The sequence below is a fragment of the Chiloscyllium plagiosum genome, unplaced genomic scaffold (assembly GCF_037043375.1).
Source record: "Chiloscyllium plagiosum isolate Xiang-an unplaced genomic scaffold, Cpla_swu_hap1 HiC_scaffold_2, whole genome shotgun sequence".
Lineage (NCBI taxonomy): Eukaryota > Metazoa > Chordata > Chondrichthyes > Orectolobiformes > Hemiscylliidae > Chiloscyllium > Chiloscyllium plagiosum.
Window position 1 is genome coordinate 160,986,599 of NW_028270140.1, and position 15,973 is coordinate 161,002,571.

General features: G+C 56.1%; 2 protein-coding genes across 3 annotated transcripts in view; one reads left to right on the forward strand and one right to left on the reverse strand.

Moving 5' to 3' along the window:
• The window catches only part of LOC122558013 (ciliogenesis and planar polarity effector 1-like), a 445,779-nt gene that overhangs the window by 43,016 nt on the left and 386,790 nt on the right, over positions 1 to 15,973 (forward strand). The gene's annotated exons all lie outside the window — the stretch shown is intronic.
• The window catches only part of il7r (interleukin 7 receptor), a 55,311-nt gene that overhangs the window by 12,019 nt on the left and 27,319 nt on the right, over positions 1 to 15,973 (reverse strand). For both annotated transcript variants that reach the window (XM_087975297.1, XM_087975292.1), the window contains exons 3-4: positions 14,869 to 15,035; positions 7,190 to 7,344 (exon numbers count right to left, since the gene is read on the reverse strand). In XM_087975297.1, coding sequence (XP_087831423.1) covers positions 7,190 to 7,344; positions 14,869 to 15,035 — 322 coding nt within the window. The remainder of the gene's footprint in view (positions 1 to 7,189; positions 7,345 to 14,868; positions 15,036 to 15,973) is intronic.

The window sequence follows — 15,973 nt, forward strand, 5'->3', positions numbered from 1 at the left end:
AGACAGAGGGCTGTTAGTGTGAGATACTGACCCTCACTGTGACAGAGAGAGGGCTGTTAGTGTGAGATACTGACCCTCACTGAGACAGACAGAGGCCTGTTAGTGTGAGATACTGACCCTCACTGAGACAGACAGAGGGCTGTTAGTGTGAGATACTGACCATCACTGTGACAGAGAGAGGGCTGTTAGTGTGAGGTACTGACCCTCACTGAGGCAGGCGGCTGTTAATGTGAGATACTGACCCTCACTGAGACAGACAGAGGCCTGTTAGTGTGAGATACTGACCCTCACTGTGACAGAGAGAGGGCTGTTAGTGTGAGGTACTGACCCTCACTGAGACAGACAGAGGCCTGTTAGTGTGAGATACTGACCCTCACTGTGACAGAGAGAGGGCTGTTAGTGTGAGATACTGACCCTCACTGAGACAGACAGAGGCCTGTTAGTGTGAGATACTGACCCTCACTGAGACAGACAGAGGCCTGTTAGTGTGAGATACTGACCCTCACTGAGACAGACAGAGGGCTGTTAGTGTGAGATACTGACCCTCACTGAGACAGACAGAGGCCTGTTAGTGTGAGATACTGACCCTCACTGAGACAGACAGAGGCCTGTTAGTGTGAGATACTGACCCTCACTGAGACAGACAGAGGGCTGTTAGTGTGAGATACTGACCCTCACTGTGACAGAGAGAGGGCTGTTAGTGTGAGATACTGACCCTCACTGAGACAGACAGAGGCCTGTTAGTGTGAGATACTGACCCTCACTGAGACAGACAGAGGGCTGTTAGTGTGAGATACTGACCATCACTGTGACAGAGAGAGGGCTGTTAGTGTGAGGTACTGACCCTCACTGAGGCAGGCGGCTGTTAATGTGAGATACTGACCCTCACTGAGACAGACAGAGGCCTGTTAGTGTGAGATACTGACCCTCACTGTGACAGGGCTGTTAGTGTGAGATACTGACCCTCACTGAGACTGACAGAGGGCTGTTATTGTGAGATACTGAGTTGAAACTTTATTGCTGGAACAGCACAGCAGGTCAGGCAGCATCCAGGGAACAGGAGATTCAACGTTTCGGGCACAGGCCCTTCTTCAGGAATGAGCAGAGAGTGTTCAGCAGGAGAAGATAAAAGGTAGGGAGGAGGGACTTGGAGGAGGGGCGTTGGAAATGTGATAGGTGGAAAGAGGTCAAGGTGAGGGTGATAGGTCGGAGTAGGATGGAGGCGGAGAGGTCAAGAAGAAGACTGCAGGTCAGAAAGGCGGTGCCGGGCTGGAGGGATTCGGCTGAGACAAGGTGGGGGGAGGGGGGATGAAGAAACTGGTGAAGTCCAAGTTCATCCCCTGCGGTTGGAGGGTTCCCAGTCGGAAGATAAGACGCTCCTCCTCCGACCGTCGCGTTGTTGTGGTTTGGCGGTGGATGAGTCCAATGACCTGCATATCCTCGGTGGAGTGGGAGGGGGAGTTGAAATGCTGTGCTACAGGTTGGTTGGGTTGGTTCGTCCGGGTGGCCCAGAGGTGCTCTCTGAATCGCTCCGCAAGTAGGCGGCCTGTCTCCCCAATATAGAGGAGGCCACATCGGGTGCAGCAGATGCAGTAGATGATGTGGGTGGAGGTGCAGGTGAATCTGTGGCGGATATGGAAGTTTCCCTTGGGGCCTTGGAGAGAAGTGAGGGGGGAGGTGTGGGCGCAAGTGTTGCACCTCCTGCGGTTGCAAGGGAAGGTGCCGGGAGTGGAGGTTGGGTCGGTGGGGGGTGTGGACACAGATGGCCTCCTTCTTCAAGGACTGCAATTTCCCCCCCCGACGTGGTCGACGATGCCCTCCACCGCATCTCCTCCACTTCCCGCTCCTCCGCCCTTGAGCCCCGCCCCTCCAACCGCCACCAGGACAGAACCCCACTGGTCCTCACCTACCACCCCACCAACCTCCATGTACAGCGCATCATCCGCCGTCACTTCCGCCACCTCCAAACAGACCCCAGCACCAAGGATATATTTCCCTCCCCTCCCCTATCAGCTTTCCATAGAGACCACTCCCTCCGCGACTCCCTTGTCAGATCCACACCCCCCACCGACCCAACCTCCACTCCCGGCACCTTCCCTTGCAACCGCAGGAGGTGCAAGACTTGCGCCCACACCTCCCCCCTCACCTCCCTCCAAGGCCCCAAAGGAAACTTCCATATCCGCCACAGACTCACCTGCACCTCCACACACATCATCTACTGCATCCGCTGCAGCCGGTGTGGCCTCCTCTATATTGGGGAGACAGGCCGCCTACTTGCGGAGCGATTCAGAGAGCACCTCTGGGCCACCCGGACGAACCAACCCAACCACCCTGTAGCACAGCATTTCAACTCCCCCTCCCACTCCACCGAGGATATGCAGGTCATTGGACTCATCCACCGCCAAACCACAACAACGTGACGGTCGGAGGAGGAGCGTCTTATCTTCCAACTGGGAACCCTCCAACCGCAGGGGATGAACTTGGACTTCACCAGTTTCTTCATCCCCCCTCCCCCCACCTTGTCTCAGCCGGATCCCTCCAGCCCGGCACCGCCTTCCTGACCTGCAGTCTTCTTCTTGACCTCTCCGCCTCCATCCTACTCCGACCTATCACCCTCACCTTGACCTCTTTCCACCTATCACATTTCCAACGCCCCTCCTCCAAGTCCCTCCTCCCTACCTTTTATCTTCTCCTGCTGAACACTCTCTGCTCATTCCTGAAGAAGGGCCTGTGCCCGAAACGTTGAATCTCCTGTTCCCTGGATGCTGCCTGACCTGCTGTGCTGTTCCAGCAATAAAGTTTCAACTTTGATCTCCAGCATCTGCAGACCTCACTTTCTCCATTGTGAGATACTGACCCTCACTATGACAGACAGAGGGCTGTTAGTGTGAGATACTGACCCTGACTTACAGTGGGCTGTTAGCGCGAGATACTGACCCTCACTGAGACAGAGGACTGTTAGTGTGAGATACTGACCCTCATTGAGACAGACAGACGGCTGTTAGTGTGAGATACTGATACTCACTGTGACAGACAGAGGGCTGTTTCTGTGAGATACTGACCCTCACTGAGACAGACAGTGGGCCGCTAGTGTGAGGTACTGACCCTCACTGAGACAGACAGAGGGCTGTTAGTGTGAGATACTGACCCTCACTGAGGCAGGCGGCTGTTAATGTGAGATACTGTCCCTCACTGAGGCAGGCGGCTGTTCATGTGAGATACTGATCCTCACTGTGACAGACAGAGGGATGTTAGTATGAGGTACAGACCCTCACTGAGACAGGTGGCTGTTAATGTGAGATACTGACCCTCACTGAGACAGAGAGAGGGCTGTTAGTGTGAGATACTGACCCTCACTGAGACAGAGAGAGGGCTGTTAGTGTGAGGTACAGACCCTCACTGAGACAGACAGAGGGCTGTTAGTGTGAGATACTGACCCTCACTGTGACAGACAGAGGGTTGTTAGTGTGAGATACTGACCCTCACTGACAGAGGGCTGTTAGTGCGAGATATTGACCCTCACTGTGACAGACAGAGGGCTGTTAGTGTGAGATACTGACCCTCACTGAGACAGACAGAGGGCTGTTAGTGTGAGATACTGACCCTCACTGAGACAGACGGCTGTTAGTGTGAGATACTGATACTCACTGTGACATCCGGGGGCTGTTTGTGTGAGATAATGACCCTCACTGAGACAGACAGTGGGCCGCTAGTGTGAGGTACTGACCCTCACTGAGACAGACAGAGGGCTGTTAGTGTGAGATACTGACCCTCACTGAGACAGACAGATGGCTGTTAGTGTGAGATACTGACCCTCACTGAGACAGAGAGAGGGCTGTTAGTGTGAGATACTGCCCCTCACTGAGACAGACAGAGGCCTGTTAGTGTGAGATACTGACCCTCACTGAGACAGACAGAGGGCCGCTAGTGTGAGGTACTGACCCTCACTGAGACAGAGAGAGGGCTGTTAGTGTGAGATACTGACCCTCACTGAGACAGACAGATGGCTGTTAGTGTGAGATACTGACCCTCACTGAGACAGACAGATGGCTGTTAGTGTGAGATACTGACCCTCACTGAGACAGAGAGAGGGCTGTTAGTGTGAGATACTGACCCTCACTGAGACAGACAGAGGCCTGTTAGTGTGAGATACTGACCCTCACTGAGACAGACAGAGGCCTGTTAGTGTGAGATACTGACCCTCATTGAGACAGAGAGAGGGCTGTTAGTGTGAGATACTGACCCTCACTGAGACAGACAGAGGCCTGTTAGCGCGAGATACTGACCCTCACTGAGACAGACAGATGGCTGTTAGTGTGAGATACTGACCCTCACTGAGACAGACAGAGGGCTGTTAGTGTGAGATACTGACCCTCACTGAGACAGAGAGAGGGCTGTTAGTGTGAGATACTGACCCTCACTGAGACAGACAGAGGGCTGTTAGTGTGAGATACTGACCCTCACTGAGACAGACAGAGGGCTGTTAGTGTGAGATACTGACCCTCACTGAGACAGACAGAGGCCTGTTAGTGTGAGATACTGACCCTCACTGAGACAGACAGAGGGCTGTTAGTGTGAGATACTGACCCTCACTGAGACAGAGAGAGGGCTGTTAGTGTGAGATACTGACCCTCACTGAGACAGACAGAGGGCTGTTAGTGTGAGATACTGACCCTCACTGTGACAGAGAGAGGGCTGTTAGTGTGAGATACTGACCCTCACTGAGACAGACAGAGGCCTGTTAGTGTGAGATACTGACCCTCACTGAGACAGAGAGAGGGCTGTTAGTGTGAGATACTGACCCTCACTGAGACAGACAGAGGCCTGTTAGTGTGAGATACTGACCCTCACTGAGACTGACAGAGGCCTGTTAGCGCGAGATACTGACCCTCACTGAGACAGACAGAGGGCTGTTAGTGTGAGATACTGACCCTCACTGTGACAGACCGACCTGGCTGCTTCATGACTTAGGTACCTGTATGAGACCTGTCTGAGAGCTCTACCTGCTGGAGATTCAAGCGCTGAGACTGTTTTTGTGGAAGAGTGGCATTTGTACCAAATCCCAACTTGACCTGGCGAATAGCATCTCTCTCAGTTTGCTTGTTTGTAACTGTCAAAACGTGTGATGCTGCAAAAGCACAGCAGGTCAGGCAGCAGCCGAGGAGCAGGATAATCGACACTTCGGGCAAAAACCCTTCATCAGGTCTCCAGCAACTGCAGTCCTCTCTTTCTTCTCATTGTTTCTAACTGTGTCAGCTTGTTCCTCGTCTTTCACCCATTCTTTAAACCCCGAACTCTCATCCCCACCCTCAGGCGAGAGAAGGTACTCAATGAGGTCTCTTCACTGTCTTCCTTACCCCCTTCTCTCCCAATGTCTGAGACCATTCAGTCCAGTCTCTCTGCTAACACTTTCCCAGTTGACCAGCACAAGCTTACCCCCTGCCCTCCCCACCCCTTTCCATGGTCCTATTCCCTGTTTCTCTCTCATCCCCTGCTCCTTCTCTCTCTCTCTCTTCTCTCTCCCCCCTTTTCTCTCTTTGCCCTTCCTTCTTTCTCTCTTCCCCTCTTCCCTTCCTCACTCTCTCATTCTCTCTCTCTCTCCTCTCGGTTCATTCTGTTCATGAGGCCCACCTCTTGTTGCCCTCCCCTGTTCCCCCCGTCCCAATACCCACCTACCCTCTCATTGGGGTTCCTCTCCCCCTTTAATCTGTGATCATGGCACCAGCCCCTACAACCTCCTGGCAACCCCCTGCCCCTCCTCAACTCCCCCTGGCTCTGGCTATCTGGTCTCAGTCTCTCCAATCAGACAGTAATTCAGACCACTCCAGTCAAAGTTACAGTTCACATCCTGTGAGTGTCACGATGTGAAACATTCCTGTCTTGTCCTTCCTGACCTGTGACACAGCATCCTTCCTGTCCACCTCTGAGCTCTCTCTCTCTCTCTCTCTGACCTCCAGCTCAGTGCTATTGCTCCCAGCAGCATTGATCCTAGCCTGGCTCACTGAGACCAGGCAACTTCTCCCCCTCCCTGCATCTATCCTCATCCCCCCTTATTTCTCATCAGCTGCCAGCCTCTTGCCATCGCCCACTGAGACAGTATTAGCATCCACATGTACATGGAGATACACATACTCTGTCCCACTGGCTGCTACCACAATCCCTCAGCTGTAGCTTCATTACCACAATGTTACTCTGATACCCAGCACGGACTGATTCAAACATTCCTCCAAAACATTCCTGGGAATACTTTTGATATTGGATTCAGTCCCTGCTCAGAACTCCATGACTGAGCTACCAACTGCACTGCTCTTCCTCATGGTCAATTTTGATCTCTTTTTGGGATGTGGGTGTTGCTCGCTGGACTAACATTTATTGTCCATCTCTCATTCCTCTAGAGAAAGGGATAGTGAGCCTGTGTAGTGTAATTAAGAGGAGTGTGTGAGATGAGGGGACAGTGAAGGGTAGGCAGCGTCACTGAGAGGAGTGGGCTGTGGGGAAGGGGCTGGAGAGACTGTCACACACCTCCTGCTGGGATGTACCTTTGGAAAGGAAGTCTGGAGAGAGATGCAGTGGTTTGTGTGGAGGTTTGTCCTGAGCAGCCCCGTGACATGGGAATCAGTGCTGTCGGGTCTGTTCCCCGGGACACACACTGAGGTGAACACTGACTGCACCTGGAGGACCATCAACTCAGGGAGAGACACTCTGTGGTCTGTCTGAAACCTGTTGGTCTTCCAGAGCAAGGAGCTGGCACTGACTGAGTGTTGCAGACTGACACATTCCAAGTTCTGGGGTTATAATCTGAGGGACACACTAAAGTTGCCAAGGGACAGTGGGGAAAGACTGCTGTCTGAGCTCCTCCTACTGAGGTATAACGAGGGTCCGTTCAGTTATCAGACCCTCCCAGGGTCTGAAATATATGTAAATATGGTCTTGTTTAAGGGATGCCTTGGGTTTTTGTCTGTTCCCTGTATGTACAGACAGTACAGAATCCAACTGCTCTAGTGACTAGGGATGTATACAATGATATTTTATGATAAAGTATATTTTTGAAATGAAAGTTAGCGTCACTGTGTCACCCCCCACCCTGCATGCCCTTCCCCGTGTCTCCAAGGCCCAACCCCTCGCCCTTTCCTCCTCTACCCCAACCCCCACACCTATCCCAGTACACCCACCCACCCCATCCTCTTACCTCCCAGGGCGGTTCAGAGCTGCAGTAGGAGACCTGGTGGAGCAGTGTGTCCCTGAGCTCAGTGAACCTGACGGGGGCACTCTCCCACGTGAGCTCGATCTCCGCAGCTGTGGTCAGGACACTCACTCCCAACCGCATCGGACACTCCGGCTTCACTGTAGGGAGAGAGCACAGCTCAGCGACCTCACACTCACCGCGACTCACACTCACCGCGACCTCACACTCACTCCCAACCGCATCGGACACTCCGGCTTCACTGTAGGGAGAGAGCACAGCTCAGCGACCGCACACTCACCGCGACCTCACACTCACCGCGACTCACACTCACCGCGACCTCACACTCACTCCCAACCGCATCGGACACTCCGGCTTCACTGTAGGGAGAGAGCACAGCTCAGCGACCTCACACTCACCGCGACCTCACACTCACCGCGACCTCACACTCACTCCCAACCGCATCGGACACTCCGGCTTCACTGTAGGGAGAGAGCACAGCTCAGCGACCGCACACTCACCGCGACCTCACACTCACCGCGACTCACACTCACCGCGACCTCACACTCACTCCCAACCGCATCGGACACTCCGGCTTCACTGTAGGGAGAGAGCACAGCTCAGCGACCTCACACTCACCGCGACTCACACTCACCGCGACCTCACACTCACTCCCAACCGCATCGGACACTCCGGCTTCACTGTAGGGAGAGAGCACAGCTCAGCAACCTCACACTCACCGCGACCTCACACTCACCGCGACCTCACACTCACCGCGACCTCACACTCACTCCCAACCGCATCGGACACTCCGGCTTCACTGTAGGGAGAGAGCACAGCTCAGCGACCGCACACTCACCGCGACCTCACACTTACCGCGGCCTCACACTCACCGCGGCCTCACACTTACCGCGGCCTCACACTCACTCCCAACCGCATCGGAGAGTCCGGCTTCACTGTAGGGAGAGAGCACAGCTCAGCGACCGCACACTCACCGCGACCTCACACTCACCGCGGCCTCACACTCACCACGGCCTCACACTCACCGCGACTCACACTCACCGCGACCTCACACTCACTCCCAACCGCATCGGACACTCCGGCTTCACTGTAGGGAGAGAGCACAGCTCAGCGACCTCACACTCACCGCGGCCTCACACTCACCGCGGCCTCACACTCACCGCAACCTCACACCCACCGCGACCTCACACTCACCGCGGCCTCACACTCACCGCGACCTCACACTCACCGCGACCTCATACTCACCGTGACCTCATACTCACCGCGACCTCACACTCACCGCGGCCTCACACTCACCGCGGCCTCACACTCACCGCGACCTCACACTCACCGCGACCTCACACTCACCGCGACTCTCACTCACCACGACCTCACACTCACCGCGACCTCACACTCACCGCGACCTCACACTCACCGCGACTCTCACTCACCACGACCTCACACTCACCGCGACCTCACACTCACCGCGACCTCACACTCACCGCGACCTCACACTCACCGCGACTCTCACTCACCACGACCTCACACTCACCGCGACCTCACACTCACCGCGACCTCACACTCACCGCGACTCTCACTCACCACGACCTCACACTCACCGCGACCTCACACTCACCGCGACCTCACACTCACTCCCAACCGCATCGGAGAGTCCGGCTTCACTGTAGGGAGAGAGCACAGCTCAGCGACCTCACACTCACCGCGACCTCACACTCACCGCGACCTCACACTCACCGCGACCTCACACTCACTCACAAGCACATCGGACAGTCCGGCTTCACTGTAGGGAGAGAGCAAAGCTCAGCGACCTCACACTCACCGCGACCTCACACTCACCGCGACCTCACACTCACCGCGACCTCACACTCACCGCGACCGCACACTCACCGCGACCTCACACTCACCGCGACCGCACACTCACCACGACCTCACACTCACCGCGACTCACACTCACCGCGACTCTCACTCACCGCGACCTCACACTCACCGCGACCTCACACTCACCACGACCTCACACTCACCGCGACTCGCACTCACCGCGACCTCGCACTCACCGCGACCTCACACTCACCGCGACCTCACACTCACCACGACTCACACTCACCGCGACCGCACACTCACCGCAACCTCACACTCACCGCGACTCACACTCACCGCGACTCTCACTCACCGCGACCTCACACTCACCGCGACCTCACACTCACTCGCAACCACATCGGACAGTCCGGCTTCACTGTAGGGAGAGATCACAGCTCAGCGACCTCACACTCACCGCGACCTCACACTCACCGCGATCTCACACTCACCGCGACCGCACACTCACCGCGACCTCACACTCACCGCGACTCACACTCACCGCGACTCTCACTCACCGCGACCTCACACTCACCGCGACCTCACACTCACCGCGACTCGCACACACCGCGACCTCGCACTCACCGCGACCTCGCACTCACCGCGACCTCACACTCACCACGACTCTCACTCACCGTGGCCTCACACTCACCGCGACCTCACACTCACCGTGACTCTCACTCACCGCGACCTCACACTCACCGTGACCTCACACTCACCGTGACCTAACACTCACGTGACTCACACTCACCGCGACCTCACACTCACCGCGACCTCACACTCACCGTGACTTTCACTCACCGCGTCCTCACACTCACCGCGACCTCACACTCACCGTGACCTCACACACACCGCGACCTCACACTCACCGCGACCTCACACTCACCGTGACCTCACACTCACCGCGACCTCACACTCACCGCGACCTCACACTCACCGCGACTCTCACTCACCGCGACTCTCACCGTGACTCTCACTCACCGCGACCTCACACTCACCGCGACCTCACACTCACCGTGACTCTCACTCACTGCGACCTCACACTCACCGCGACCTCACACTCACCGCGACCTCATACTCACTCGCAACCGCATCGGACACTGCGGCCTCACTGTAGGGAGAGAGCACAGCACAGCGACCTCACACTCACCGTGACTCACACTTCCCGCGACCTCACACTCACCGTGACTCTCACTCACCGCGACCTCACACTCACTGCGACCTCACTGTGACTCTCACTCACCGCGACCTCACACTCACCGCGACCTCTCACTCACCGTGACTCTCACACTCACCGCGACCTCACACTCACCGTGACTCTCACACACACCGCGACCTCACAATCACCGCGACTCACACTCACCGCAAACTCACACTCACCGCGACTCACACTCACTGCGACTCACATTCACCGTGACTCTCACTCACCGCGACCTCACACTCACTGTGACCTCACTGTGACTCTCACTCACCGCGACCTCACACTCACCGCGACCTCACACTCACCGCGACCTCACACTCACCGTGACTCTCACACTCACCGCGACCTCACACTCACCGCGACTCACACTCACCGCACACTCACACTCACTGCGACTCACACTCACTGCGACTCACACTCACCGCGACCTCACACTCACTCCCAACCGCATCGGAGAGTCCGGCTTCACTGTAGGGAGAGAGCACAGCTCAGCGACCTCACACTCACCGCGACCTCACACTCACCGCGACCTCACACTCACTCACAACCACATCGGACAGTCCGGCTTCACTGTAGGGAGAGAGCAAAGCTCAGCGACCTCACACTCACCGCGACCGCACACTCACCGCGACCTCACACTCACCGCGACTCTCACTCACCGCGACCTCACACTCACCGCGACCTCACACTCACTCGCAACCACATCGGACAGTCCGGCTTCACTGTAGAGAGAGAGCACAGCTCAGCGACCTCACACTCACCGCGACACTCACTCACCGCGACCTCACACTCACCGCGACCTCACACTCACCGCGACCTCACACTCACCGCGACCGCACACTCACCACGACCTCACACTCACTGCGACTCTCACTCACCGCGACCTCACACTCACCGCGACCTCACACTCACCACGACCTCACACTCACCACGACCTCACACTCACCGCGACTCGCACTCACCGCGACCTCGCACTCACCGCGACCTCACACTCACCGCGACCTCACACTCACCACGACTCACACGCACCGCGACCGCACACTCACCGCGACTCTCACTCACCGCGACCTCACACTCACCGCGACCTCACACTCACCACGACCTCACACTCACCGCGACTCGCACACACCGCGACTCGCACTCACCGCGACCTCGCACTCACCGCGACCTCACACTCACCACGACTCTCACTCACCGTGGCCTCACACTCACCGCGACCTCACACTCACCATGACTCTCACTCACCGCGACCTCACACTCACCGTGACCTCACACTCACCGTGACCTCACACTCACCGTGACCTAACTCTCACCGTGACTCACACTCACCGCGACCTCACACTCACCGCGAACTCACACTCACCGCGAACTCACACTCACCGCGAACTCACACTCACCGTGACTTTCACTCATCGCGACCTCACACTCACCGCGACCTCACACTCACCGTGACCTCACACACACCGCGACCTCACACTCACCGCGACCTCACACTCACCGTGACCTCACACTCACCGCGACCTCACACTCACCGCGACTCTCACTCACCGTGACTCTCACTCACCGCGACCTCACACTCACCGCGACCTCACACTCACCGTGACTCTCACTCACTGCGACCTCACACTCACCGCGACCTCATACTCACTCGCAACCGCATCGGACACTGCGGCCTCACTGTAGGGAGAGAGCACAGCACAGCGACCTCACACTCACCGTGACTCACACTTCCCGCGATCTCACACTCACCGTGACTCTCACTCACCGCGACCTCACACTCACTGCGACCTCACTGTGACTCTCACTCACCGCGACCTCACACTCACCGCGACCTCACACTCACCGCGACTCACACTCACCGCGACCTCACACTCACCGCGACCTCTCACTCACCGTGACTCTCACACTCACCGCGACCTCACACTCACCGTGACTCTCACACTCACCGCGACCTCACAATCACCGCGACTCACACTCACCGCAAACTCACACTCACCGCGACTCACACTCACTGCGACTCACATTCACCGCGACCTCACACTCACCGCGACCTCACACTCACCGTGACTCTCACACTCACCGTGACCTCACACTCACCGCGACTCACACTCACTGCACACTCACACTCACTGCGACTCACACTCACTGCAACTCACACTCACTGCGACTCACACTCACTGCGACTCACACTCACCGTGACTCTCACTCACCTCAAACTCACACTCACCGTGACCTCACTCTCACCGTGATTCACACTCACCGTGACTCTCACTCACTGCGACTCACACTCACCGCGACCTCACACTCACTCGCAACCGCATCGGACAGTCCGGCTTCACTTTAGGGAGAGAGCACAGCACAGCGACCTCACACTCATCGCGACCTCACACTCACAGCGACCTCACACTCACCGCGACCTCACACTCACCGCGACCTCACACTCACCGTGATTCACATTCACAGCAAACTCACACTCACCGCGACCTCACACTCACCGTGACTCTCACTCACCGTGATTCACACTCACAGCAAACTCACACTCACCGCGACCTCACACTCACCACGACCTCACACTCACCGTGATTCACACTCACCATGACTTCACACTCACCGCGACCTCACACTCACCGCGACCTCACACTCACCGTGATTCACACTCACAGCAAACTCACACTCACCGCGACCTCACACCCACCACGACCTCTCACTCACCGTGACCTCACACTCACCGCGACCTCACACTCACCGCGACCTCACACTCACCGTGACTCTCACTCACCGTGACTCCTACTCACAGCAAACTCACACTCACCGCAAACCCATACTCTCCGTGACACACTCACCGCGACTCTCACTCACCGCGACTCTCACTCACTGCGACTCACACTCACCATGATTCACACTTGCAGCAAACCCACACTCACCGTGACACATTCACCACGACTCTCACTCACTGCGACTCTCACTCACTGCGACTCTCACTCACTGCGACTCACACTCACCATGATTCACACTTGCAGCAAACCCACACTCACCGTGATACACTCACCACGACTCTCACACACTGTGACTCTCACTCACTGCGACTCACATTCTCTGTGACTCACACTTGCAGCAAACCCACACTCACCGTGACACACTCATCATGACTCACACTCGCCGCGACACAGTCACCACGACTCACGCTCCCCACAACTCACACTCACCGCAACTCACACTCAGCAAACTCACACTCATCGTGACTCATACTCACTGGATCGGACACTCCGGCTTCGCTGTAGGGAGAGACCAGAGCACTCTCGGTGTTTCACAGTGCGCGTGTGTCATGGTGCATATGTGTCGCACTGTGTGTCACAGAGCACAGCAACCTCACACTCACCGTGACTCACACTCACCAAGTCTCACACTTACTGGGACTCACACTGTGGATTCACTGTACGGAGAGAGCAGACACAGCAACCTCACGCTCACCGCGACGCATACTCAGCACATCTCACACTCACCTGTGATACACATGCACCACAACACACGTGCACCGTGACACACACGCACTGTGACACACACTCACTGCGACACGCACCGCAACACACCCGTACCGTGACACGCGCACCGCGGCACACGCTCACCGCCAACACACACGCCACGACGCACACTCACTGCGACCCACACACCGTGACCCACACGCACCGCGACACACACGCACTGCATCCCACACGCACCACGACACACACGCACCACGACACACCTGTATCATGACACACATGCACTGTGACACACATACCGACACACACACACACACACACTGCAACATACCCGTACCTTGACACACATGCACCGTGACCCACACGCACCACGACACACACTCACTGTGACGCACATACACCGCGACACACTCACCGTGACACACCATCACTGGATCGGACACTCCAGCTTCACTGAATGGCGAGCAGAGCACAGCAACTGCACATTCACCACAACTCACACTTACTGCAACTTACTCTCACCCGGACTCTCATTCCCCAAGTCTCTCACTCACCAGATCGAACACTCCAGATACACTGTATATAGAGAACAGAGCACAGCAACCTCACACTTACCATGATGCACACTCATGCGACTCACATTCATCCCCGGTCTCACCGTGACTCACACTCACCCAGACTCAAACTCACCAGGACTCTCACATACCTGGACTCTCAGTCACCAGATCGCACACTCACTGTGACTCACACTCATCCGGACTCTCACTCATCCAGACTCACATTCATCCGGACTCACATTCCGCCCCAATTCACACAGACACACATTAACCTGGAGTCACCCTCACTGGGACTCCCCCACACAGACTCACAGTCATTCACTCAGACACATGTCTAGACTCTCACACTCACACACATTCTCACACACACTCCTTCTCTTAGTATTGTTCTCTGGTTTATTCTCTGACTCTCTCTGTCTCTCTCTCACCTTCCCTTTTTCTCCACACACTCTCTCCTCCTCTCCCCCCACACATACACTCTCCCTCAGTGTCTCTCCCTCCTTCTGTCCCTGTCTCTCTCAGTGTGAGGGAGTAGTCGATGAGTGTGCTGTGAATTGTCGATGTTTTTACCCATGTGAACGATCTGTTTGTTGAGCACACACAGATCCCGTTCCAGTGATCCCGATCTGCTGACCCGGATACAGCACGGATTGAAGAGGGTGAACCGTGAAGCTTCCACACTGCAGCTGCGTGTCTCTGTCAGCCTGATCTGACAGCTCTCCAGCACATTGTCCTCACTGTGGGGGTAACACAGAGCTCATGTTGGGGTTTGTGTACTGACCAGACCACCCTCCTGGCTTGGCAGGTCAATCTTCAGCCCACAGCCCTGAGTCCCCGCTCACACCCAGACCGTCTCCCCCTCCCCTTTACAGGTGACTGTCTCCACTCACCCGCGATAGAGAGATGAACAGGCACATTGAGCAGGCGCTGGGGTTGGACAAGGTCTTTGCTGGTTCACTTTGATGGTATCGTGGACAATGGCAGTGGGGTCAGGAGTTAGACTCTGACCCCATCCTCTTCTGTTGGACATTATGTTGGTCACTGAGAGGTCGCCATCCCACTGGCAGGCCCTGAGACACTCTCTCCCTCTGGGCCTCCTGGGGCAACTTCCCTTTCCTCAGGCTTTAACCTGGGCCTCAGTTATTTACTGACTGCCCTTCGCTGGTTCACCCTCCATGCTGCCCAACCTGAGACCCGGGGGGGAGGATGGTCCAGGCTATGGGGGGGTGGCCAGGGGAAGGGGTGATGGGAACCACTCTGGGCCCTGGGTGGAGTGAGGGGGAGATATTGATCTGACTTTAGCCAGAACTCTACATTCCTGCGTTTCCCTGACAATCTTCCATCCCCTTTGTAAATAAAGAATCTATCTCGCTCGACCTGAACAATATTTAAAGATTCTGCATCCACCGCCTTTTGAGGAAGTGAATCCCAAACACTCTCAACCGTCTGAGAGAGAAAAATATTTCCTCACCCCTGTTTGAAATGGGTGCCCTCTGTGTTTTATAAAGAGACTCCTAGTTCCAGATTCTCCCCCCATGAGGAAGCCTCCTTTTAACATCCACCTGCTCAACTCCCCACAGGATCTAATCCATTTTAATTAAGTCACCTCTGACTCTCTGAACCCCAGAGGATACAGGCCTAGCCTGTTTGTCTTTTCCTCACCTGGCAATCTCGT